The sequence below is a fragment of the Erpetoichthys calabaricus genome, chromosome 10 (genome assembly GCF_900747795.2).
Source record: "Erpetoichthys calabaricus chromosome 10, fErpCal1.3, whole genome shotgun sequence".
Lineage (NCBI taxonomy): Eukaryota > Metazoa > Chordata > Cladistia > Polypteriformes > Polypteridae > Erpetoichthys > Erpetoichthys calabaricus.
Window position 1 is genome coordinate 169,781,196 of NC_041403.2, and position 25,251 is coordinate 169,806,446.

General features: G+C 48.3%; 4 protein-coding genes across 9 annotated transcripts in view; 3 read left to right on the plus strand and 1 right to left on the minus strand.

The window, feature by feature from the left end:
* Positions 1-25,251, plus strand: part of bend5 (BEN domain containing 5) — a 308,697-nt gene that overhangs the window by 282,121 nt on the left and 1,325 nt on the right. Inside the window, exons 10-12 of the mRNA XM_051933158.1 lie at positions 3,909-4,061; positions 9,620-9,782; positions 23,545-23,638. Coding sequence (XP_051789118.1) covers positions 3,909-4,061; positions 9,620-9,782; positions 23,545-23,638 — 410 coding nt within the window. The remainder of the gene's footprint in view (positions 1-3,908; positions 4,062-9,619; positions 9,783-23,544; positions 23,639-25,251) is intronic.
* spata6 (spermatogenesis associated 6) overlaps positions 1-25,251 on the plus strand; it is a 195,853-nt gene that overhangs the window by 132,989 nt on the left and 37,613 nt on the right. The gene's annotated exons all lie outside the window — the stretch shown is intronic.
* Positions 1-25,251, minus strand: part of mrpl55 (mitochondrial ribosomal protein L55) — a 175,249-nt gene that overhangs the window by 69,158 nt on the left and 80,840 nt on the right. The gene's annotated exons all lie outside the window — the stretch shown is intronic.
* stil (STIL centriolar assembly protein) overlaps positions 1-25,251 on the plus strand; it is a 194,437-nt gene that overhangs the window by 54,831 nt on the left and 114,355 nt on the right. The gene's annotated exons all lie outside the window — the stretch shown is intronic.

Below are 25,251 nucleotides of genomic sequence, written 5' to 3' on the forward strand. Positions count from 1 at the left end.
AGGCCGTCAGTCACATTGAAGTGGAGCGGGCGACCCGAGTGAAGCAGTCGTGGGTCACCACAGGCCTTGGCTGAGGGGAATACAACATGAGACCTCGGACCGTGACAAGGGGGCATAAGGACTCTGTGACGCCAAAGTGCCGTGCAGATCATTGGCTTCATGTTCTTTAAAGTCAGGGAAATCATTTCATTAAACAGGCAAGTGTGAGAAGTCGAGAACGTTGAGAAAGGCCAGCAAGCTCTTCATCACGTGCTTGCTTCTCCACGGGCCGCCCCCCCCTCTTTATTCAGACCTCAGCACCTCGGTCTTCCTAATTGGAAGGACACCACGGCTCGGCGTTAAACATCTCCTCTGTTTGCCGTGACTCAGGTTATCCATGACAATATAAGGACATCTGCGCTCGTGTTCATGAACTGATTTGAGTGTGCGAATATGGCGGCTTTAAAGGCCGGGACAGGAAGTGACGTCATCAATAACGCCGGGACAGGAAGTGACGTCATCGATGGACCCAAACAGAATTTCCCGTGGACGGCCCGCTGAGGATTGCGAGAGAAAGTCAGTGCAGCTCGCCACCCCCTGCTCTGGCGTGGTACTGCTATTATAAAGACCCTCTTCTAGCTGCTTCCCAGTCGCTCGTGTGTGGCAGTGGACCACAAGCCGTTCATCTTGCTTAGATGACCAGCTGGCTCTCGGTCTTAGTATGCCAACTGGTTTTACTCCTGCATTGCCTTTGAATGGAGCAGCAGAATATGGCAGCCGAGGGAGTTTCTCTGACACCCTCTCTTTACGTTAGTCTGGCATCCTGGATGTGCCCCTCGGACCACTGGACTGTGCTAGTGCGCACTGACTCTCCTGCTCCATGTGTCACTCAGCTGCCATTCCACCGACTCATCAACTCCTCCTATCCTGTCCACTTCACGGTAACCTTGTGAAACTGCGCAGAAGAAGATGGATGCAAAACCTTCAACTGCCAGTCCAGCTGCCGGCCTGTTAACGGCCATTCATCTCGGCCCACCTGTATTCCCCCAGGCTATCTGGCCTGTCAGGTCTTGCTTTGGAATTTCAGTTAGTGCCACCTACGGGCAGTAACACCAGCCTCATCACTTCTGTTTACCCCGCTGACTCCCAAAGTGTATTGCTGCATGCAGCTCTGACACCGCCATGAAGATGGCTGACAACACAACACTGGTGGGCCTCATCAGCAATGGGGGGTCAGTCAACTTACAGAATGGAGACGTGACAGCGGCTGGTTTGGTGCCAGTGCAACAGTCCGTCTCTTAACGTGGACACGACGACGGAGACAACTGTTCACTTCGGGAAGGCCCATGCTGTCCACACTCCAGTGCACATCGAGGGTCCCGTGGTGTGTGCCTGGCGGCTGACCCTACTGGTCAGTTCACACCACCTCCATTAACGAGGAGGGGCAGCAGCAACCCCTTTAATGGCTGAGGAAGGCAGGCCTGCCCCCAATCCCCCCCATCCTGCCATTCTCACCACATTATCCTGGGGCACCATTGACGGGGTCCTGCAGTGTCTCGGATTGTGCCTACAGCAGAGAAGATCACTGGGACCCCTCTTTATGAAGCGTTGAGACCACTGACACACACATAGGGTCTCTTTGTCCTAATGTCATCTGGCCGAAGGTCAGGGTCTGCTCGAGTTTGGTGGTCTGGACCCTGAACCGGCCCACAGATCCGCTCCTTTGTTAATAATGCTCTGTTTATTACTTATTTATTACTCTTTCTTTTCATGTATTACCTTTCATTTGTTTTATAGTATAGTTTGCTGCTTGTGTTGCACTTGTCCTGTGTTTATGTTAATGTTGCACCCTGGTGGTCTTGGCGTTACTTCATTTTGTACCACCATATGCTGCAATGTGTTGTACGGGTGATGTGACAATAAAGCCACTTGATGTGACTTTTACAGAAGTCCCCTCTGAGAAATGGAACTGGCATAAACTTTACTAAATTAGAATAAAAGTACAAACACTCTTAGAAAGAGAGAGAGAGAGAGAGAGTCTAACCTTGGTGACAAGGACACTTTAGGGCCACATCCATACCTGCCTGCCACATGAAGCTGACATTACCAGGTAACCCACAGTTCTGATGGCCCTGGCCGGCTAAGGCTGATAGATGATGAAGGTGGGAAGACCCCCACCCCGGAGTTCAGATCTTCAGACGCCCCGAGAGCAGAGCAGGACGATCGCCCCGAGGTCACAGGACTGGCACACGTCCAGCCGTACACGGTGAAATGAGATTGAAGTTTCCTGTCAAGATGGCGCGCGATGCCCTCCTGCCCGCACCTCCTATTAAGTTCACGAGTTTGGGAAGCATTGATTGCATTGCTTAGCAACAAGAAATTAACTTCTTGTGGATCCAAAAGGAAGAAAAATTAATGGCTATTGAGAAAGTGGCAGTCAAATTGTCTGCTGTGACAGCCTGATGGAAGCCGGTGCTCGAAAATACAGGCAGGAGAAGGCGGAAATGAATATCATGCACCATTTTAGCTTCAATTTGGACAATTCTGACACCCACTTAAGTGCGTCGCAGAAAATGCTGGAGTGTAGAAAACGATCAGCGCTGTCAGTCAGCAAAGCCTCCTCGGTGCTTGGAAACAAATGTGGCTGGGATCAGCGCGGCCAGCACCGTCCACCAGCGGACATTTGGGGGTTTAGTTATCTGTGGACTCGCGGATGGAGAAGGGAGATGGAGCCCAAAGTCTCCACTGTCACCGCACTCATTAGCTCACACATCGACAAAGGGCTGTGGCACGTAAGGGGTTAAAATCAAGAAGTATCCGAGAGAGGGAGAAACGCGTGGGGGCCTGATGGTGGGCTTGGGGCAAAATGCCTGTGATCATCCCCCCTGCACAAATAATGGACCATCAGCTGGCTGAAAAGGGGCAGCAACCTGACGCCAGAATTGAATCCCACTAAGCGTGATGAACCTACATGGCAGGACACCTCGGTCACTCCGTCACTAAGTGGTCATTGGTGAATAACGTGGGCCAAAGGTCAGCTCTGGAAGACACACTCAGTACATATGGGGGGCACTGCATGATTGATGGAAAGACAGAGAGAAAGGCACTATATGATAGATAGATAGACAGACAGATAGAAGGCACTATATGATAGATAGATAGAGAGGTAGATAGGCTGTAAAGACACCATATTAAATAGATCAATCAAACACTGATTAGCTTGCTGTAATAATATTATGATAAAAATATGGAATTAACAATTTAATACTTTAAAGTTTACTACGAGTTAAAAGTAGTAACAATAAAATCTCAGAAAGTGACCAGTCGGCTAGCCTGGGGGAATACAGGTGGGCTGCGATGACAGGCCACTATTGCCTGCACTTGAAGGGACAGGTAGGATTTGTGACGCCCCCTGCAGGAGGACAGCCTGGATGAGAATGTCGGTCAGTGGGACTGGTGGGCTGAGTTGTGGCTCAATAGGACTGGTATGAGGTACGGAGTCGGCTTATCCCACTGGTGGAGATGGCACATCATGGTCGCTGCACTAAGGTACCCACCGAGGTAACAAATAAGCTCAATTTGTCTGCCATTTGCCATCCATGGAGGAGAAGGTCACGTAAATCGGCAGCCATTTTCAGACCAAGACAGAGCCATCTGGTAGTCTAAGCCGGGCGCCCTGATTATTCCCCAGGTTGTATTAATATGATTATTGTACTTTCTTTATCATTGTGGACATATTAGACATGTGTCTCTCCTGTCTGTTCCGGTCCTCTGGTATCCACGAGGCCATCTTGAACTGCAGCAGCAGGTGGCCCTGACAGTGCTATCTGGGTGAGGTCCACATTTTAAAGAGGACCCTGCCACAGTAAAACACATGTTGTCTGGTGGATTCCCATTTAGCTGAGGGTCTGTTGCTCTCGTCCCCACAGAGGGTCAGCCTGGACTTCTACATCGACGTGCACGCCCACTCCACCATGATGAATGGCTTCATGTATGGCAACATCTTCGAGGAGGAGGAGCGGGTCCAGAGGCAGGCCGTGTTTCCCCGTCTGCTGTGCCACAACGCCCCGGACTTCTCTCTGGTAAGTGTGCTGCTTCTCTGTGAATTGATATCGAAATAATGATGACATCTTGTGACATCTTGAACGTGAGAAACACTTTGCACAGCGACTACCCCAGTGAAATCCACCCAGTCTGAAAGCCTGGAGGACAAAAGTCCTTGAAGTGACTGGCACTCCGGCCCCTAGTTAGAGGCAGTGACACCACAGATTGGTGGCAGATCTGTTCTGTGCCACCATGTGTTATACCTGCTGTACGATTACATCACATGTTGTGTCCTCCCCAGTCACGTGTTTAGTGACCAATCACGATTGTTTACAGGCAACAGGGCTGTGGCCACTGGAGAACAGCCCAAAATGGCAGAGGGTCTCAAGTGCCCCCCTATATGTATCTCATGTGCCCACACCCACACTTAGACAGGACACACACATCGGGTCTGCCATTTGCATCCATTAAATTGGTGGTAAACACTTCTTTCCATCCATCCATCCATTCATCCACTTGTGGGGCTGGGGTAGCCCACCCTGACAAAGTGGGTCATAAGGCAGGAGCAAACCCAGAAGGGGCTGCAAGTCCATCACCGGCCACTTCCATTTCCTGACTGACTGGCCTGCGCGACTCTCATGAGCCACAGGCAGAGCCTGGAGGGTCCAGATGGCTGGGTGGTCCTCCCATGGCCATCACAGATGACATCAGGTGGTGAGGTGGCACTCAGACCTCCGCTGCCCTCCCTCAGCTACTCATCCATGCATCAGTCATCTCGTCTTTTGCCATCACACTGCCACTCCTCCACCGTGCAAGGCGCTATAAAGGTGGTAGCAATGTAACTGAAACACATTCAGCAAAGCAGGCTGTTTAGACGAGAGGCCTGGCACCAGACGAGACAATCGCTCCTGGCCTCCATGTTGTTAAATTGGCGTCTGGCAGAAGCGTGAAACTGCGCAGACGGCCGTTTTAATGCGCATCCCGGGATCAAGACGCTTTCTTGATTTTCTTTTCCTTTATTTCTCATTTTGTTCTAATTAGCCACTCTGTCCCTGTCACCACCCCCGCCACCGGCGAGTCCTTATCGTCTGGCAGGGAGGCTTTGTCTTCATAATGGCTTCTCTCTAATGTGGGGCAACGTCTTAATTATTCCTGCAATTTTAATTGTGGGGGCTGCAGAAATGTAAAATGCATGAAAAAACAAACTCGACTTGCGTTCAACTTCTCCAACAATCTGCTGGGAGCCGATAAGACGTGTGAAACTTTCATAAAAGTCTGCTTGATGGCCGTCGGGGTGGGCAGGAGACGGGACGGCGTGGCTTGCCCCTCCCCCTTCTTGAGACCGGGGGGGATTGGTGGCGTGTTCCACACCTTGGCAGACATTCGAGTTTAGAAGAGGTTGGCAGGACCCGACGTCACACCATCGGAGTGGGCACATTTTGGGCAATAATTAGCAGTTTAGTCCATCATTAGGGGCCAAGAGCTGAGAAGCACCATTGGGCTGATTCAGGAAGGCCAGCTGGTCACTGCAGACAGCCAGTAGCCTCGGGTTCAAGGAGAGGTGCAAAAAACCAAGGTGGAAATCATTAAATGAGAGAAAAATGGGGAGCGTAGGAAAGACGAGAGGTGCCCACCTCAGTCACTGTGAGGGTCCAGGGTGAGATGTGGCACACGGTAGCCCAGCTGGAGATGGTTAACGTACACCGTAGGCCGAGGCCATTTTGGATTTAGAGCAGGGCGCCACCGCGTGGTGATACTGGGAACTGCGCCATCCCTGACCCTTCCACTTCTCACATAAACGATGCCCACCAGGCCCATCTCCCCTTAAAATGATGGGATTGTTTTCCACGTTTTTTCAGTCACCCCCTGAATCGTTTATCATCTGAAGATGCCCAAAGCCACCTGGCACATCTCCACCGTGATGTTTAAATGCAAGTGACATCTGCAGGGCTGAGGAAACCGCTGGCGATGACAAGGAAAAATGACATTTATTTCAAAGACTCTAAAGCCGAGGCTCGTCAGGATGACCACTTGACCTCAGGGGGCCGCACCTCGGCACGAGGCAAAAGGCCAGCCGTCAGAAATTCACGTTTGGTCTGCGCACGCCGGTCAGCCGTGACGGATGAGCCCCCGTCCTGCGCGTCGTATTTCGGATTATTGAATGATTTTTGGGGTGGCCGCCGAGCCCGATCACTTTGTGTAATGCGTTTGGTGCTCGCTGGCTGCTCTCTGCTTCACTAGAGCACAGCAGATGGCCGCACTGCCTGTTATTAATGTCTCCTTAAAAGGACCTTGACATTTCACTGGTACGCTTGGTAAGCGCGAGCGCCCGCCTCACCATACAAAATTGGTTTAAGTTGTTTACATGAAATATCTGAGCAAGCAGCCGGCAAACTACTCTTTAATATCGTCCTTCCGGAGCCGTTAGGTGCCTCTTGATTTTCTCCTTCTTGGCATGTAGAAGACAAACCCGCATTAGAGCAGTCAACAGAAACGAGAAGCGGTGGAACCGGTGAGCGCCGCCCAGTCCACAGCTTCACTTCAGGGTCTGTCGAAAGTGATGAGACCCCTCACATGCCCCGCCCCCCAACAAAACCCTCATATGGGGGGGGTCCTGAAAATAAATCTTAAAAACATGTTATCATGTGACAGGGCAGAGAGATTACTGAGAGCAGAGAGCGCGTCACAGGCTGGGCGGGCCAGGTGCTTGAGTGGCAGCAGATAGGGCGTGGCTAGATGCTTGAGTGGCAGGTAGATGTGGTAGGACTAGATACCTTGAATGGCTGGTATCAGGCTAGGTGTGACATGGATGGGTGACATGACATGACATGGGTGGCGGGGCCAGGTGCTTAAGGGGTGACCAGCTGGGCAGAACTACATATCCTGAGTAGCAGCATGCTGGTTTTAGGCTAGATACTTTGAATGGCAGCAGGTTGGGCGTGGCTAGATGCTTGAGTAGAGCTAGATACCCTGAACAGAAGCTGGCTAGGTGTGACTAGGTGACTTGACTAGTAGATGGGTGGGTGTGTCTCGATGCCTTGAGTGGCAGCAGTCTGGGCGGGGCTAGATGGTTTGAATAACAGTAGGTTAGGCATGCAAAGATGTTTGAGTGGCGGCAATATGGGTGTGGCCAGACGCTGAAGGGGTGTCAGTCTTGGCACAGCTACATACTTTTAGTGGCAGTATACTGGTGGGACTATATACATTATTGGCAGCAGGCTGGGTGGAGCTCAAGGCCTTGGGTAGCAGCAGGCTGGGTGGGTCTAAATAAAAACATTTATTTATATAGTGCCTTCCAATACAGATTATAATTCAAAGTGCTTTACAAATGGTGGTAAGTGGAAACAAAGATAAACAATCAAACAAACAATGATGTTTGAGTGGCAGCAAGTAGGGTGGGGCTAAATATTTGAAATACAGCAGGCTGGGCGGGGCTAAATATTTGAATGATAGCAGGCTGGGCGGGGCTAAATATCTGAATGAGCAGGCTGGGCGGGGCTAAATATTTGAATGATAGCAAGCTGGGCGGGGCTAAATATTTGAATGATAGCAGGCTGGGCGGGGCTAAATATTTGAATATAGCAGATGGGGTGGGGCTAAATATTTGAATATAGGAGGCTGGGCGGGGCTAAAGATTTGAATGATAGTAGGCTGGGTGGGGCTAAATATTTGAATATAATGGGCTGGGCGGGGATAAATATTTGAATGATAGCAGGCTGGGTGGCGCTAAATATTTGAATGTAGCAGGTGGGGCAGGACTAAATATTTGTATGATAGTAGGCTGGGTGGGGCTAAATATTTGAATATAATGGGCTGGGCGGGGATAAATATTTGAATGATAGTAGGCTGGGCGGGGCTAAATATTTGAATGATAGCTGGCTGGGCGGGGCTAAATATTTGAATGATAGCCGGCTGGGCGGGGCTAAATATTTAAATATAGCAGGCTGGGCGTGGCTAAATATTTGTATGATAGTAGGCTGGGCGGGGCTAAATATTTGAATGATAGTAGGCTGGACGGGGCTAAATATTTGAATATAGCAGGCTGGGCGGGGCTAAATATTTGTATGATAGTAGGCTGGGCGGGGATAAATATTTGAATGATAGTAGGCTGGGCGGGGCTAAATATTTGAATGATAGTAGGCTGGGCGGGGCTAAATATTTGAATATAGCAGGCTGAGTGGGGCTAAATATCTGAATGAGCAGGCTGGGCGGGGCTAAATATTTGAATGATAGCAAGCTGGGCGGGGCTAAATATTTGTATGATAGCAGGCTGGGCGGGGCTAAATATTTGAATGATAGCAGGCTGGGTGGGGCTAAATATTTGAAATACAGCAGGCTGGGCGGGGCTAAATATTTGAATGATAGCAGGCTGGGCGGGGCTAAATATCTGAATGAGCAGGCTGGGCGGGGCTAAATATTTGAATGATAGCAAGCTGGGCGGGGCTAAATATTTGTATGATAGCAGGCTGGGCGGGGCTAAATATTTGAATGATAGCAGGCTGGGTGGGGCTAAATATTTGAATGACAGCAGGCTGGGCGGGGCTAAATATTTGAATGATAGCAGGCTGGGCGGGGCTAAATATTTGAATATAGCAGATGGGGTGGGGCTAAATATTTGAATATAGGAGGCTGGGCGGGGCTAAAGATTTGAATGATAGTAGGCTGGGTGGGGCTAAATATTTGAATATAATGGGCTGGGCGGCGCTAAATATTTGAATGATAGCAGGCTGGGTGGCGCTAAATATTTGAATGTAGCAGGTGGGGCAGGACTAAATATTTGTATGATAGTAGGCTGGGTGGGGCTAAATATTTGAATATAATGGGCTGGGCGGGGATAAATATTTGAATGATAGTAGGCTGGGCGGGGCTAAATATTTGAATGATAGCCGGCTGGGCGGGGCTAAATATTTGAATGATAGATGGCGGGGCGGGGCTAAATATTTAAATATAGCAGGCTGGGCGTGGCTAAATATTTGTATGATAGTAGGCTGGGCGGGGATAAATATTTGAATGATAGCAGGCTGGGCGGGGCTAAATATTTGAATATAGCAGGCTGGGCGGGGCTAAATATTTGAATATAGCAGGCTGGGCGGGGCTAAATATTTGAATATAGCAAGCTGGGCGGGGCTAAATAGTTGTATGATAGCAGGCTGGGCGGCGCCAGATGCAAGGAAGTGCATCCTTTAAACTGGACGATTTGAGAGATGGTGGAGGCTTTCATTATTCATTTGTTCATTCGTTCAGTCAGTCAGTCATTTTCTGGACGGCCTTAGAGGGATGTGGAGGCCCACCCTGGCAATATGAGATGACAAAACACAAACTGACATAGGATGGGGTGCCAGTCCATAGCATAGGCACACTCATTCACTCTTGTGTGACTGTTTTAGAGACACTTTTTGATGTGTCTGGTGTCACTGTGAGGTGCTGCACAGTGCCACAGGGAGGACACAGAGACCCATACAGACTGTGGCACCGCTGAGTCCACAGCACTCCCTGTCAATCCATGCCAGTGCAGAGGCAAACCCGCACCTTCCTGTTCCATTTTTCTTTTGCCTTGGGTGTCATGTTTGGTTTTCCTTTTCTCTCTTCTCCTCAGTCAAACACGTCTTTCAATCGAGATGTGGTGAAAGCCGGAACAGGACGCCGCTTTCTTGGGGGTCTCCTGGATGACACCTCCTACTGTTACACCCTGGAGGTCTCCTTCTACAGCTACCTGGCAGCTGGCAGCAGCGTGCCCATCCCCTACACGGAGGAGACTTGTATCCTTGGCGTTCTCTTTGAAAAGCGAGCCACGAGGGGGCACTTAGGGGGATGGAGGGGGCTGGGAAGAAGTCATGTTGAGTGTCAGAAGTCAGGCTCAGTCTGGGCTGCCCCCTAGTGGTTGATGGTTTACACTCCCTGCAATTTTTTTGGTTACCACCAACACTGAACACCTTGTTCAGACGGAGATTTGTTATTGTGGCAGCTTGGGCCCACTCATCCTGTTCTCCTTTCCTCATCTTTTAATGGTTCAATTGGCCTTGTTTGTGCCCACCTTAAATTGCTGCTGTAACATTTTCAGAAATTAGAGTGCTGAAGCATTTTGTGGGCCCTCCTGTCCTTAAAATCTGACTTTGAGAAAATGTAAATCAGGAGCAGGCTGGCACATAGAATATGAAAAGGAGTGAAAACCAGCAGCCATGGGACTGAGGGGAGAGGCATCGGGGCACTCAGTTCTTAAAACACAACTGGATTATGCCAGCTGCTACACAGTGCCACCCACTCGGGCTGCAGGAAAGGGTGCTGCTCAGAGTGCCACCTGTTGGTAGACGAGGCTCTGTGTTCTCTGCCAGGACTGCCCAGGTAGGATTTCCTCTTCACACTTTGTGGGTCACACTGATGTCACTCGAGGTGCAGGTGGAGCAACTTCACAAGCGCAGACAGAAATCGATGGCAGAAGGGGCTGAGCCTTTGAAAGACATGGAGATTAAAAAGTGACACGACTGAGGGGTTTAAAATCATGAAGGGAATTCGAGGGGAACATCCCAGGCATTACTTTAAAATGAGTTAAGAAAAAGATTTGTAGGGAACTCTTGGAAACTTTCTCTTCCCACAAAGGGAACCACAGACACATGGAATAAGTAAGCAGGTAGTGTGGTGGACGGTAAGACTGTGGGGGACCCTCAGAATTCCACTGGATGTTACTTTGGAAAAAATGAAGCAAATCGTACTGTTTGGCTGAATGGCCTATTCTCATCCAAGTTATTCTAATAATAATAATAATAACAAATACTTTAAAATTGTAGAATAGTAATAATACAATTACAATACAATACAATTTATTTTTTTGTATAGCCCAAAATCACACAAGAAATGCCGCAATGGGCTTTAACAGGCCCTGCCTCTTGACAGCCCCCCAGCCTTGACTCTCTAAGAAGACAAGGAAAAACTCCCAAAAAAACCTTGTAGGGAAAAAAAGGAAGAAACCTCAGAAAAGGCAGTTCAGAGAGAGACCCCTTTCCAGGGGTCGTGACACTGAATTGAATGAAGCAGCATAGATAACTGATGAGTGAATATTACTACTGATAATAATAATAATAATAATACTCCAGCGTCCTGGCTGTGGCGCAGACAACAGATGAATCATGACAATAAAAGTAATATCTAATTCAGGACCATGGAGAGTGACCGAGGAGGAAAGACTTAGTGTGGTCCAACTTCAGGACCATGGACAGAGGCGAGTGAGGAAATACTGAAGGAGCTGAAGTTTTAGAACAAGAAGTGACAGGACTGAAGTGAACTGAAGCTCATAGGATGTCAGGCTATATAGTGCGTCTGATGTGTAGAAGACAAGTCAAGCTGGGGTCATATAGCGCCATAGCGAGGCCTCATCTGGAGAGCTGTGTTTAGTTTTGGTCAGCATATTACAGACACAAGACACGGCAGTGCTAGAGAAAGTGAACAGCAGAGCCGCTACGCTAATTCAGCACGATGGAGAGCACCCGGAGAAAGAACGCGAGGAGACCAACTTCAGCACCACGGACAGCAACCAAAGAGGAACGACTGAAGGAGCTGAAGTTTAAAAGCAAATGGAGATTAAGCGGTGACAGGACTGAAGTGGGCTTACGCGATTAATAAAGCTCATGTGATGTTAGGCCATATGGCACCCATGATGATAATAATAAAAATAATATCCCCTGTTATTGATCTGGATTAGGCACAGTAGGTCCTGGATGCACAGGTGAGACTTCAAAATCGGAGTCCCATCTTTGCTGTGACTTCTTTCTTTCTTTCTTTCTTTGTATATCTATCCCCGTATCCATTGACCTGTCTCTCTTTCCATCTGATATTTTCAGTGTGTCTCCCTGCTGGTCTCAATATGGGGCTTTTTTCTGATGCAGTGTCTTGCGTCGTGATGCTCAGCCCTAAAGATTCTTCGTAAGCAGTCTCTTTGTTTTACAGAGGCACACAGCTACACTTGGCGACAATCCAATTGCTGTCCTTAAAGCTTGACTTTAATTTCCATGAAAATGGACGTACTTGAATGGAAGAAATGAGTCCAAAAGCTGGCCAAAAGAGGCTGCGTGGCTGGTGACTTGCCTCTGTGTGAGGTGATGTGGATATGAAATGGCTCTACATACACTCTGGTGGAGAGAAGAACGTTTATGGCATCACGTGTGCATTATGATGTGACAGAGTCGGTGACAAGGGGATCAAATTGTAAGCGATGCCATTTTATGCCTTTGCCACTAGGGGGCGCCATACTACCTTATTGCCAACCAGTTGCTATCTGTAGGCTTTGTTGCAGCATAAATGAAGAACAACTTAAAGTCTTTATCTTACATGGCACCATTGTTTTATATTTTATATAGTGCCTTTCACAGTAAATGTTATTCCACATTATATGAAAGCTTTCTAGAAGCAGTTGGAAAAAAGGTGTCAGGGCTAAAAGGTTGACCCTCTGAGCACTTGTGTGAGTGCACCACTAGGGGGCCTCACTGCCTGAAATGACTTTCTACATTGGTTGGCTGGTGGTGTCTTTGTTGTCCAATAGGGGGCGCCGCTGGATGTAGTGTGACCCTGTTGGGTGATTTTGCAGCTTATAGCCAAACTCAGTGATGTGCCACTCTGCCATCTGAAGTGTAGATAAAAAGTGTGAACTTCACAACTGGAAGACTTCTGTAAGCCCGTCGTTTTCCTCCTGAAAGAGGCGGTGACAGGAGGGGGTCTGGGGAGCCGGTCACATTAACACCATATGTGAGCTTTGGCTGCAAAATGTCAGTTAGAAGCACACGAGGCACCCGGCTGTTCTTGTCACCAAGAAATTGAGGTTAGGGAGGTCCGAGGAGGCGCCGGCGTCTCCTTCTCTGCCTGCGCTGTTTGTTCTGCGGCCTGAGAAAATTACAATCGGTGACCTTTGCGTTGCACGCGTCGCTCATAAATCTCGGGCCTTGTCAAGGTGCCGCACCTCCACAAATGTAAGCGGTCTGCTCCAATCCTAACCTTTTCACAGTTAATTATTTTTATTAATAAGACACACACTTTGTCAAACACACTGCTGAGGACATGTGCTGCCAGCGGGCTGCAGGCTGGCATAGCTTGGACTGCCTTTAAGAAGCAGCAAATGCCCTCAATTCCCGAGTTACATGGAGGGGCTTTTTATTCATTTTAATAATTAAAAGAAGACCTGAAGTGGTGCAGCGTTGAGGGTGGGCTTACCGCATACACTGGATCTTCCTCATATGGTGCCTTTTATCAGCTAAATGAGTTGGCGCAAAATCAAAGCTGGATGATGAGGAATCCCTGAGTGTCTGTCATTGCACCGCTTGGCCCAATGTAACCCGCTAAGGGACACAAAGAAAGTCATGAAAGAGAAGGTGACATCAAATAAGAAGGAGAAGAAATCATAATCAGTGGGAACTGACAGCTGGTATTCTGTCCAGGGTGGTCACCCCGTGGCACTGAGGTCTGACGTCACTACAAAGCGGACATGGAAGGACAAATGGATGGTGAGAGACAAGAATGGACAAACAGAGGAGAGAAACGGGGATGGAGAAAAAAAGATGGACTGAGCTGAGCAATGGAGGAGAGGATGGAGGGGCTGACAGCCTGAGTAGAGAAAGGCAGGGAAGGGGTGACGACGACAGAGATGGCTAAGCAACAAGCACTCTGTGCTGGACAGGTAGATGGGTACATACGATAGACAGATTAAAGGCACTATATAAGAGATGTCAATGAAAGGTGCCATCTAATAGACAAATGTCATCTAAAGGCGCTATATTATAGACATGCAGTGGATAAAGGCGCTCTCCGCCGTTGTCACTGTGTGTCCTCAGATGCCCAGAGGGTGCCCGCTCGTGTCCGCTAGCGGTGTGCAGATCGCGTCTCCCTCGGCGCTCCTTAACCTTCAGCGTCTCCGACTCCTTAACTAACACAACAGAAGACGCCGATCATTAAGCCATAAATATTGCAGCTCAGCAGAGGCGCGATGGGACGAGAGGGGAAACAAATGAACGAAAGTGTCAGCCGTCGGCGTTTTGGTGTTAACTAAATCCTCATCGAGTGAGTGTGAGTGTGTGTGTGAGTGTGTGTGTGTGTGTGTGTGTGTGTGTGTGTGTGTGTGTGTGTGTGTGTGTGTGTGTGTGTGTGAGTGTGTGTGTGTGTGAGTGTGTGTGTGAGTGTGTGTGTGTGTGTGTGTGTGTGTGAGTGTGTGTGTGTGTGTGTGTGTGAGTGTGTGTGTGTGTGTGTGAGTGTGAGTGTATGTGTGAGTGTGTGTGTGTGTGTGTGTGTGTGTGTGTGTGTGTGTGTGTGTGTGTGTGTGTGTACCGTTTTCTGTTTGGGGTGTCAAGATGTGACAGGTCGGGGATCTCTGAAGGTTAAAACCCACATCTTTGTCTTTATCTCTCCTGACTAAAGACTCCCCGCTGGTTGTTCTGCACATGTGGACTTTCTCTAAATGTCCTCGGTGTGTTCGGCCGCAGCGCCGCATTTGGATTTTTCCGTCCCATTTCCGACGTTTTCTCGCCTCCAGATTCTTCCTATTTTTTCATTATATGGGTTCACATGAACTCTGGCCCATTTTCATCTGGTTGGCATGGGGCGGCACTGGAGTTCAGTGGTGCCTGTCCATGCTTTCAACCAGAGGACAGTGCAGGTGAAACTGGGGAGCGGCCCTCGGGTGAACTCCGGCAGTGGAGGAGCAGGAATCCCGGAGGTGAAGTCCTGACCGGCACCTGTGGAGGCTCCAAGGCTGAAGGCTCCATTACTTCAGTCAGCATCAGGGTGGAGCCATTGAGCCTTTGGCACCTGGCATCTACTGTTGTCCTCCAATGGCATTGGCGTGTGCCAGTTCTCAGTTAGGTACACGATTGCATTGAGTAGGGTGGGCACTTCTTGTTCTGTCACTGATGAAAAAAAATGTCAGTCACTGGGAACAGAAGGAACAAAAATCCTGGAAAACCCAACTCACCGAATGGAGAAGCTCGAGCAACGACACAACTCTCTGAATGGTAAGGGAAGCTCAGAGAGGTCGATGACAACACCAACATGGCACTTGGACACAGGGAACGAAGACATAACGTGTCACATGACTCTGATGTCACTTGAGTGGCAATGGACGTAGCAGTTGTAAACAATATGGCTGCACCAGTCCAAACATACCCACGATACGAAATGACAATCCAGGATGGCGACCCGGTAGTTTAATAAGTGTAACGATTAATGTGCCCACGAGTTTCACTTTTGCCATTCCTGTTACTTCACGTTTATTGATTTTTAAGGTCAGTGACGGTGACATCACTGCACCACAATTGTGTTTCTTCCTCTGCCCCTCCATTTCCTGCATTATTTGCATGGGGGCAGTCATGTGCCAGCAAGTGGGCGTGGCTTATGACATCATCACCCCACTACTATGTAAATGGCAGCTGGCACTGCAGGCCCGGCCAAGCTTCAGGTCGAAGAATCGAGGAACACTGACATGGTGACATTAACAGGGTCTTCTGATAAGCGTCATTCTTGGGGACATTTTGCTGACGCCATTATGGTGCCATTTAGGACGCTGCTGATTTGTGTTCTTCACCATTTTAATCCTCGTGTCGTCGTTGATAACGGTATTTTGTTACTGTCCAAACATTAACGTGACTTGTGACACCATTTTGAAGGCCATCGTTTTGCGTTTGCTGCCGTTGTTTTTTCTGTTTATCCTGTTGGTAGCTGCTGTGTTTTACGTCACACGTCCTGACATTGACAGACGTGTGACATTGTAGTGGCACCATCGTGGATGCTGTTGCTTTGTGTTCCCCACCATTCTTTGGTGGTTTTCTCTTCTTCTTCTTGGTGACTGTGTTTTTATTTTTTTGTTGACACATCGTGGACCCATTTTGGAACCCTGCATTTTGTGTTCTCCACCATTTTATGCTGGTGTCCTCATCACGTTGTAGTTAGGGGTGTTTTGTTGCTGTTCACGTGACCTGTGACATCATTGGGACGCCATTTTGAATGCCATCGTTTTGTGTTCATCCCAGTTTTCTGGACATTTCATTTTCAGTCACACGTCCAGACAGGCGAGTGACGTCATCGTGACGCCCACCATGTCGTATGTTGGTGTTTGTATTTGTATTTTTGGGGAGTTTTCTCAGTTTGTTGATGGTAACGTCACTTTGTCACATGTCCACACATCATCGGGGCGCCATCTTGGATGCTGTTGTTCTGCGTTTGCCGCCATTTTCTCCTGTTTCTTCTCTTTGCATTGCGTTACTCGTCCCGTGTCCCGACATCATCACACTACCACTATGTGAGATGGCGCCTGACTTTGTCAGATGGCAGATTTGTCTAAAAATGTCAAGATGGCGCTGTATGCCAATTGACGTCGTTGTCAGGATTTCGTACTTGGGATGTCTTCATGGCCTGCCCTCGTGATTTTCCTCAACTTGTTGTTCACAGTGGTGTTGTGTTGCTGTCTGGGCATCGATGTGACCTGTGACGTCATTGTGACATCATTTTGGACGCGTTGACTGTCATTTTTGTGGTGGCTTGATCCTCATGTTGGTGACAACGAGAGATGAGTGACGACAACGTGCTGCCATTTTCATTGCCGTCATTTTCTGGTGGTTTTCTCCTCTTGTTGCCACTGGTAACACAAGTCACATGTGCGGACATTGACACAACGTGTGACCGCCCATCATGGCACCATTTTTGATTGCTGTCATTTTGTGTTTGCTGCCATTTTCTTCTGTTTCCCTCATCTTGTTGTTGCCAGCAGTGTTGTGTTGCTGTCACACATCAGTGTGACCTGTGATGTCATCGTGACGCCATTTTGGATGCGTTGAGTGTCGTTTTTTGGTGTTTCTCTGCACTTGTCGTTGGTCACGACTTTTAACCAAACGCACGTCCAGCTCTCCCTCAGATGAGTGACATCATGTTGCCTCCATTTTGTTTGCCGTTCTTTTGTGTTTGCCGCTGTTTTCTTCTCTTGTTGTTGAATTATTCATTTTTTTCTCACCGTTTTTAGAGATCAGCCCTCAAGTTGGGAGTTTTTTGTGCCCCCAGATTACGCCAGTGTTTTGGATTTACTGCTTCTCTTTGTTTTTGTTTCTAACTTTTGGGTGGCTGCCATCTTGAATTCCTGGCGGTTGCAGCCATTTTGTCTTCCCTGCGTTGTCAGGGGGCGTGCCCTCAGAGGTTGTGACCTTTGGCTACTGACACGATGGCCGTCTTTAGAAGGGGTCCGGTCAAGTCTCATTCTGAGGTCCTTTTGGTTTCGTTATTCGTGCGTTTTCTGTGTCACTTTACCGTTCATTTCAGGATTCGGACTCTCCCATTCGTATTCAGATTTACTTTTGCTGCCATCTTGGTTATTTCCATCGCTAGGACAGCCAACACTAACGTTTAAAGTGAGAGGATTTCGCAGTCCGAGTTTACGGATTCCCAAACTCTTTTGACACTCCATCTTGTGATTGGCTCTTCTCTCTTCTTTGGACTCCTGCCTGGCTTCTCATTTTGGGTTTGGCGCCGGGTGGGAGATCTCGCGGTTGTGATCTCGTTTCCGATCCTCTTGGCTCTCCTCCTCCTCCTCCGTCCTGTCAGTTTCTCCGCCATTTTGTCTCTCATTGTGCTTTTGTTCACAGGTGCGGCTCGTTTTCTGGTTTTGACTCCGCCTCCATCTCCTGGTCACTCCACATTCCTCCTTGGTGGTCCGCTACCCTGACTGTGCTGTTTTCTGTCACGTGTCACATGTCATTGTGTAGTTTGCCCCCATTTTTCGGTGTTTTTGTCCTCCTCTTTATCGCTGGTCACATGTCCACACGTTGACACCATGTGTGACGTCATTTGGATGTCACCATCTTGTGGTGTCGCGTTGTTGTCTCATTTCTGTGATTCGGTTTTCTGGAGTTCTCATTTAGTTACATTTGGACTCTTGCCTCGTCGCTCTGACGTCACATTCTGGTGTCGCCGTTTACTTTGCACCTTTCATGGCGTCTGAGCTCCTGTGCTGTTTCTTCATCTCCCGTTCTGAGGGTCGGGGAGCCTTTGCACTTTCGCTTGCGTTTCGTTTTGCCGCTCGCTCCCCTTGACTGGCGACTCCTCCCTGGATTTTCTCCCTCCATCGTTTCCCGGTCCGTTTCTTCCATTTCACACACACTTCCTCGTAGACGTGTCGTTACCATAACAACAGCTACATGCAAATGAGAGGGACCCTGCATTTGCATACACAGGGCTTATCAGATGGAAGCGTCCCATCACGTTGGACCCCATGAAGCCCCCACCCAGCGTGCCATCTCTAGTCGTGTAGAATGTGAGGCGTTTACACAGCCCAGGGGTCTTTTGCAGACGTTTAACAGGTTTGCCCGTTTTTGTATAATGTTGGAATTGTTCTTTTTTCTTTTTTAATTCTGATTTGTTTTCTTTCATTTATGTGCCCCTTTTCTTCATGTGGGTATCTCATGTGACACAGCCATTTTATATATTATATATATATTTATAGTATCTAAAATAAAAAGTGGAATTACCCCTTGGGACAAGTAAAGTGCCATCTGTCTAAAACAAGGTGGCACACAAGGCCTGGCATTTGAAGATAACAGTAGCACATTGTGAGGAGCCTGCAAGAAAGCCCAATACTGCCTCCTGGCACCGGGGACCCCGAGATCAAGTCCCTCCCTGGTCACCGAAGGTCGTCCCGTCCCCACCTGGTCTTTCCCTTCCTGTCCAGCGAATGTGAGCTCAAAGTCCAGCACAGTACCATCGCTCATCGTTTGTTTCCTCCCATTTGTAATCGTTACGCAACCCAACGGGACCCCAATGGGACCCCAAGGCCTCTTTGAAAAGCTGAATAACAACGAGAGGAGAAATGACGTCGGCTGTGTGGCTGGCCTGCTGGATGATAGACAGTTGGGTCCACCGACAGACAGACAGACAGACAGGAAAGGCATTGCATGTGATAAACGAACAGCCACATCATATCATAGAGAGATAAAAAAGTCATCAGACACGCTATATATGAGACAAATAGACGAAAGGCACTACATAATAGATAGACAGGTAGAAAACCTTATCTCCACACACCTCAAGGGCCGCCCCCCACTGTTTGACAGTCAGTAAAATGACAGTGTGCCCTCGCCCTAGTGAGGGGCGTCACGCCGCATTACCCCGCTAACCATCTGTGCCACCCTGCTGCCACTGCCTGACAGCGCTCGAGTGGCAGGCTAATTACAGATGGCTGTATTTGGATTCTTTTCTCTTTAGTTGTTGATTTCTCTCGGCTGCCTTCCCGTGCTCTTAGTCTGTTAATCATATAGCACCTTTCATGGTAAGGTCCATCCCAGGACATCTTCCATGGTTAACACAAGTCATTGATGACAGGCTGAGGTCCGTACAATGACTTGAGGTGTGAGACTTGAAACCCAACTCTTGTGGCTTCCCTAGACAGCATCAGCAGAGACGGTTTTACAGCGGGGTGGGAATATTACATGCAGGAGAAAGGAGGAGGGTCTCGGCCACAGTTAACTGTAAAGAGGGGGCCAGGCCGATACCACAGGTGTATGTGAACGTAACGGAGAGCCAGGGCATGAAGTCCAAATGTGACATTAAAGAGGCCTAAGAGGAGAGGAGCAGCTCAGATTAATTATGAACAAAAGGCTGGGGCGGAGTCTCAACTCAGATTCTAGAGTAGAGGCTGTGGGCGGAGCTTCAGTTTAATTATGAACAAAAGGCTGGGGCGGAGTCTCAACTCAGATTCTAATGTGTAGACTGTGGGTGGAGCTTCAATTCAAATTAATTGTGAACAAAAGGCTGGGGCGGAGTCTCAACTCAGATTCTAGAGTAGAGGCTGTGGGCGGAGCTTCAGTTTAATTATGAACAAAAGGCTGGGGCGGAGTCTCAACTCAGATTCTAATGTGTAGATTGTGGGTGGAGCTTCAATTCAAATTAATTGTGAACAAAAGGCTGGGGCGGAATCTCAACTCAGAATCTAGAGTAGAGGCTGTGGGCGGAGCTTCAGTTTAATTATGAACAAAAGGCTGGGGCGGAGTCTCAACTCAGATTCTAATGTGTAGATTGTGGGTGGAGCTTCAGTTCAAATTAAATGTAAATAAGAGGGTGTGGGCGGAGTCTCAAATTACATGTAAATAATAGGGTGTGGGCGGAGTCTCAACTCAAATTAAATATAAATAAGAGACTGTGGGTGGAGCTTCAACTCAAATGTAAATATGAGGCTGTGGGTGGAGTCTGAACTCCAATTAAATGTAAATAAGAGATGAGATAACATATAAATTAGAAGCTGTGGGCGGGGCCCCAGATCAGACTAATTATACACTCGAGCCCATTGCCAGTACAGCCTGATGGGTTATCAGCACAAGCGTCCAGCTCATTCAGTGCTTTCTTTTTGGCCACACGAGTCCTCACCCACATCTGGTCGGCTCAGTAGTCCTCTCTCTCTGGTGGTCCTACTAGGAGGTGATGTGACCCCGGTGGGGCTCATCAGTAGAGTGAGAGCCCCGTTGCCCCCTCTTTGTCTAATGACTACGTGGTGCAGGTGGGTCACCTGAGGAGCACACAAGTAGAATCTCACAAGTAGAATCTCTGCACAGCCATTACGAGGTGAGGTGGGCTGCTCAGGAGCAGGGCGAGTTGTACGAGAGCAGCTGTTGCTTTTGTTTCTCCAGGCCAAGCAGCAGAGCAGCAGCATTATGGGGGGCACATCAGTGAAGTCCTAAGGTAGACAATGGGGCCTGTAAATGGTCAGGCCACTGGAAACAGCAGGGACGCCCCGTGCTTCTCGCCCTCTTTTGTCAGCACCTCAGTGGCTCTCGCTATTCCTCTCCATCGTCTTCATGACTGCCCGCTTCAGTGTTGGCATGAGGTGCCAGTTTCCCACCCTGCTCTCTCCCCTTCCTTTTAGCTTTCATTTCTGCTTTCGTACCTGATTGCCTAAGTTGGGTTCCTGCCAGCTTATGCCAGTGCCCAGTGGGCACACAAGTGCAGGAGGGTAACAAACCATGACAGTGAGACTTGTGAAGGATGAATTGGCCCCCCGAGAGTGGGACACGAGGCCACAGTCGGCCACCACCTCAGCACATTGTCCTTTGAATTTATGTGCAGGCGAATCTTCACGCTGAATTTATCGCTCTTCATCCTTTGTGGAAATAAAAGCAAGCGTAAATCTAAAAGTAAATGCAGTTGGCGCCATCGTTGCTTGGCATTCCCCACGTCGGTGGGCCGCATGTCAGCACAAAGCCTGACAGTTCTGGGTGACGGGTGCACTCATTTACCTCCCGTGTCTGTCCTCAGATATTTATTTGCTTTTGTTTTGTTGAAATTTGCAGGGTGGGATTATTTACTGCAAATGGATGTGTTGGATGAGATGAGGTGGGCTACTTTTCATGTCAAAGAGTGCTTGGAAAAGATTTAAAGGGTGACGGGGTGAGGGGGGGGGGGGCAGCACCTGGTCTATGACACGGATGAAGAAGGTCTGAGACTAAGACCCCCGAACATGCCAAGAGACTGGAGGGTTTGAAACAAATGACGATGAGGAGGGAGCACATAAACGGGTGACACCCTGTCTGAGGAGGAAGAGGAGGACATGGCCGGGCACTAGAAACCTTTACACGGTGGACCTCTCATGCACATGAAAACTCAAATGCAACACACAGAACATGAGAAATGGACAACTTCTAAAGCCCCCCAGGCTCTGACCCTACTGGCCATGGTGACTGGACACCTATGGGGTGGCTACTGGCCTCATCTTCAGGACCCAAATTCCACTTACCAGAGTGTATTGTGCTTGTGTGTGCAGCTGCCATACTGGCACCTAAAGAGCAACAAACTGAAGTGACCATCAAGGGCATCACAGTGGGCTGGCACACAGCACTGGCACTTCACTTCACTCTTTGTGCTGTGGTTTTATTCTGGACGCTCCACATGGATTTCCTCCTGAGACCCCCATTTGTCCCACAATCCAAAGTCATTTGCTTTGCTTGACGTGCTCACTAAGTCGTGTGTTTGTGTTTGCATGTGGACTGGGGGGTGCCATCCCCATCTGGCTCTGGCCTTGTACCCCCTGCGGGTGGGATACATCCCTGCTGATGATGAGTGGACGGATGAGTAGAGAATTTCTAGAAAACAGGGAACGACTACTGAGTGTCAGTCAAGAGCGAGAGCGCGTCAGCTGTGACTAGTGCCTAAAGAGCAGCGTGAAAAACTCAACAAAGACTCAAATGTGAGATCAAATGCGAGGAAAACGAATTCACGATCAACCAGTCAGCGACTGCTGAAAGAGTGAAAGGGCCTAAGACGTCAACGGGGGCACCAGAATGACAAAATCCGTAATACTGCAGGAGTGAGAAGAAAAAGATGAATGACGAGGCTCTCACGTCTAATAAACATGCAGAGGAGTGCAGCTGCCTGGAGTCCTTCCTCATAGCCCCACACCGGCTTTGCAATCAATAAACATCAATAAGATTAATACGTACAACAATGAAGAAAGATGACATAAAATATAAATCTGAACTCCAGCCAGGAAAGGAACTAAAAATATGAAGGGAAATAACCAAAAACAAACCGCAAAGAACAAAATGATAGGAAAAAAAATGGAGAGAGAAACACAAAATGGGCAGGGGGGGGCAAAGAACAAAAGCAGGAAAAGACAATGGCACAGCATCATACTTGGGAAATGGGATCAAAGCTTTCTATTGGCCACACCTCAAGCAGCATCATCAGCTGCAGTGTCAGGTGGCCCCGCCCCCTTGGGTTTGACAAAAAAACAAGCAGAAAGAGAAGAAATGGAATGAACAGAATTAAAAGACAAAAGAAATAAATAAGCAATGACTGAAAACAGTTAATGGTAAAAAATTATAAAATACAAAAAGAAAGAATTAATATTAACAGCAAAATAAACAAAACAGACAGACAGACATACAAGTAGGTAGGTAGGTAGATAGCGTAGTTGGCAGGATTACATGATAGATAGATAGATAGATAGATAGATAGATAGATAGATAGATAGATAGATAGATAGATAGATAGATAGATAGATAGATAGATAGATATGAAAGATATGATAGAACAACTGGCAGGATTAAATCCATAGATAGATACTCTAACAGATTTGGTATAGTTGGCAGGATTACATCGATAAATATGGGGGTTGATTTGATTTGAACTTAGTTTGGTAAAATTGGACTTGCTTGTATGGAATGTTATTTGCTTTTAATAAATTCAACAAAATGTTAAAAAAAAATAGATAGATGTGAAAGGCACTTTATAAGAGAGAGATCAAAAGGCACTATATAATAGGTGAAAGTCACTATAAGATAAATGGATAGCGTAGTTGGTAGGATTAAATAGACATGTGAAAGGCACTATATAATAGATAGATATGAAATAGCAGTATATACATGCTAGACAGGCACTATATAAGAGAGAGATGTTTGCTGATCCCAAGCGGACATTAGTGGTCCTTGACTGGCCTGTTCCAGTCCCCTGGACCGTGCTGCTGTGTGCCAATGCTGATCTCGCAGTTTGTGTTTCCTGACCTTTACACTTGTACAGACATGAAGCTTGGTCGAAATGTGGCCCGCACCTTCCTGGACTACTACAGACTGAACAGCCTGCTCGAGGAGAAGCCCCTGTCTCACCCCAGCAGGTAAGAACATGGCTGTGCCTTTTCTGTGTGCCAGTCTGTGTGTGTTGGGTTTGTAGCGCCACACAATAGCGAAATGGGCAAGTCCTTCAACAACAGCCACAGTAAACCGACCAGAAGCTCTCACTGGCCTGCTCAAAAACAGGCAATGGGTCTCACCACATGGGAGTATGTAGTACACTGTAAAAATTCTGAAGATTTATTACAAAGAGAATATATACATTTACAAAAATAATAAAATAAGTAAAAAGAGCGTACATAGAAGGAAACACAGAACCACAAAAAATAAATAAAAGCAGTTCAAAACTCAATAACCAAAACCAGAAATTCCAAACATTACACACAAAGTGGTCTCCGTGCCAATCCGTAAACTGGCAGTAGGTGGTGAAGGGGTGATGATTAAGGTGGCAGGGTCCCGACAGCCAGGGCCAGTTTAGCCAGGACATCGGGATACACGCTACTTGATCTGAAAGATGCCAGGAGGCTGTTAGGACCTCAAGTTTTACACCTCATCCAGAAGGTGGTATCCCATCCAGTGTTGGTGGGCCCTGAACAGGCGGTGGGCCGTTCTGAAGGGCAGGTGCTGAAATTTGATTTTAATTGTTATTCTTGTAATATGAACGGTTGGGTGGCCAAACAATCAAAGAATGAGAGGCTCCTCTCCCGCCTTGGTGGGCTCTGATGGCTTTTCCTGAATTATGAAGTCTTTGCAGTGTCACGGCCTGTGCCATCTGGTGCCAAATCCCTGTGCCCAGCTCCATGCCCTTTACAGAGGGGCACGGCCTCGGTGCACTTCTACGGCTCCATGACTACTGCACAAGACGTGACAATTTAGGAGAATGAAAAGTGCAGTGGGACAATGACACAAATATGTCACCCGGGAGTTGGTAAAACCGTCACGATTGTTAAAGATCACTTCTGATTTTGAGGGAACGAAAACAAAAATATGAACACAGCAAAGAAACGCGTCAGTCTAGCGGTGGAAATAAAGCCGACGGTGGGCCGATGTTGGCTCGTGCACGTCCAGTGCCGATATTCTTAAAACGTGTGCAGAGAGCAGGATTTGAGCCCCTAGCGCCGTGCCAGCTTTGCATTCGTAGGTCAGAGCACTGCTGGGCTTTGTTTGACTTTGGGACGGCCACGAAGCTCCTGCTCAGTCCAGGGAGCGGGCCTGTCATTCACGACTACTGGGATTAGAAGACACGCTGGTGACGTAAAACAGTAAGACACGTCACTTCATTTCTTTGCATGGACACTTTGGTGTTCTCACACAAGGACGTCCCGTCCACCTTAACAGGCCTGGGGGACGCACTCCCCCTTAAAGGACTTAGCCTGGCACCGCTCACAAGTCAAAGCGATGCACAAGACGCTGCCCATCAAATCCCCTCTGACCTACAACTGGTGCGGGGGAGTGAGAGGTCAACGAGCGCATTGGGCCACTTCAAGGGACGCAGTGACACGGGTGGGAGAAGACTTAACTGAACTGGCCCACTTGTGGGGTCAAAGGGGCGGGCATGATTAGCCCACCATGAGCCGAGCGGGTAAAAGGTCAAAAGGTTTCAGAATTCGACTGATTATGACATTGGCGGGACGCCTTCTCTGTCACTGCCTGTGAC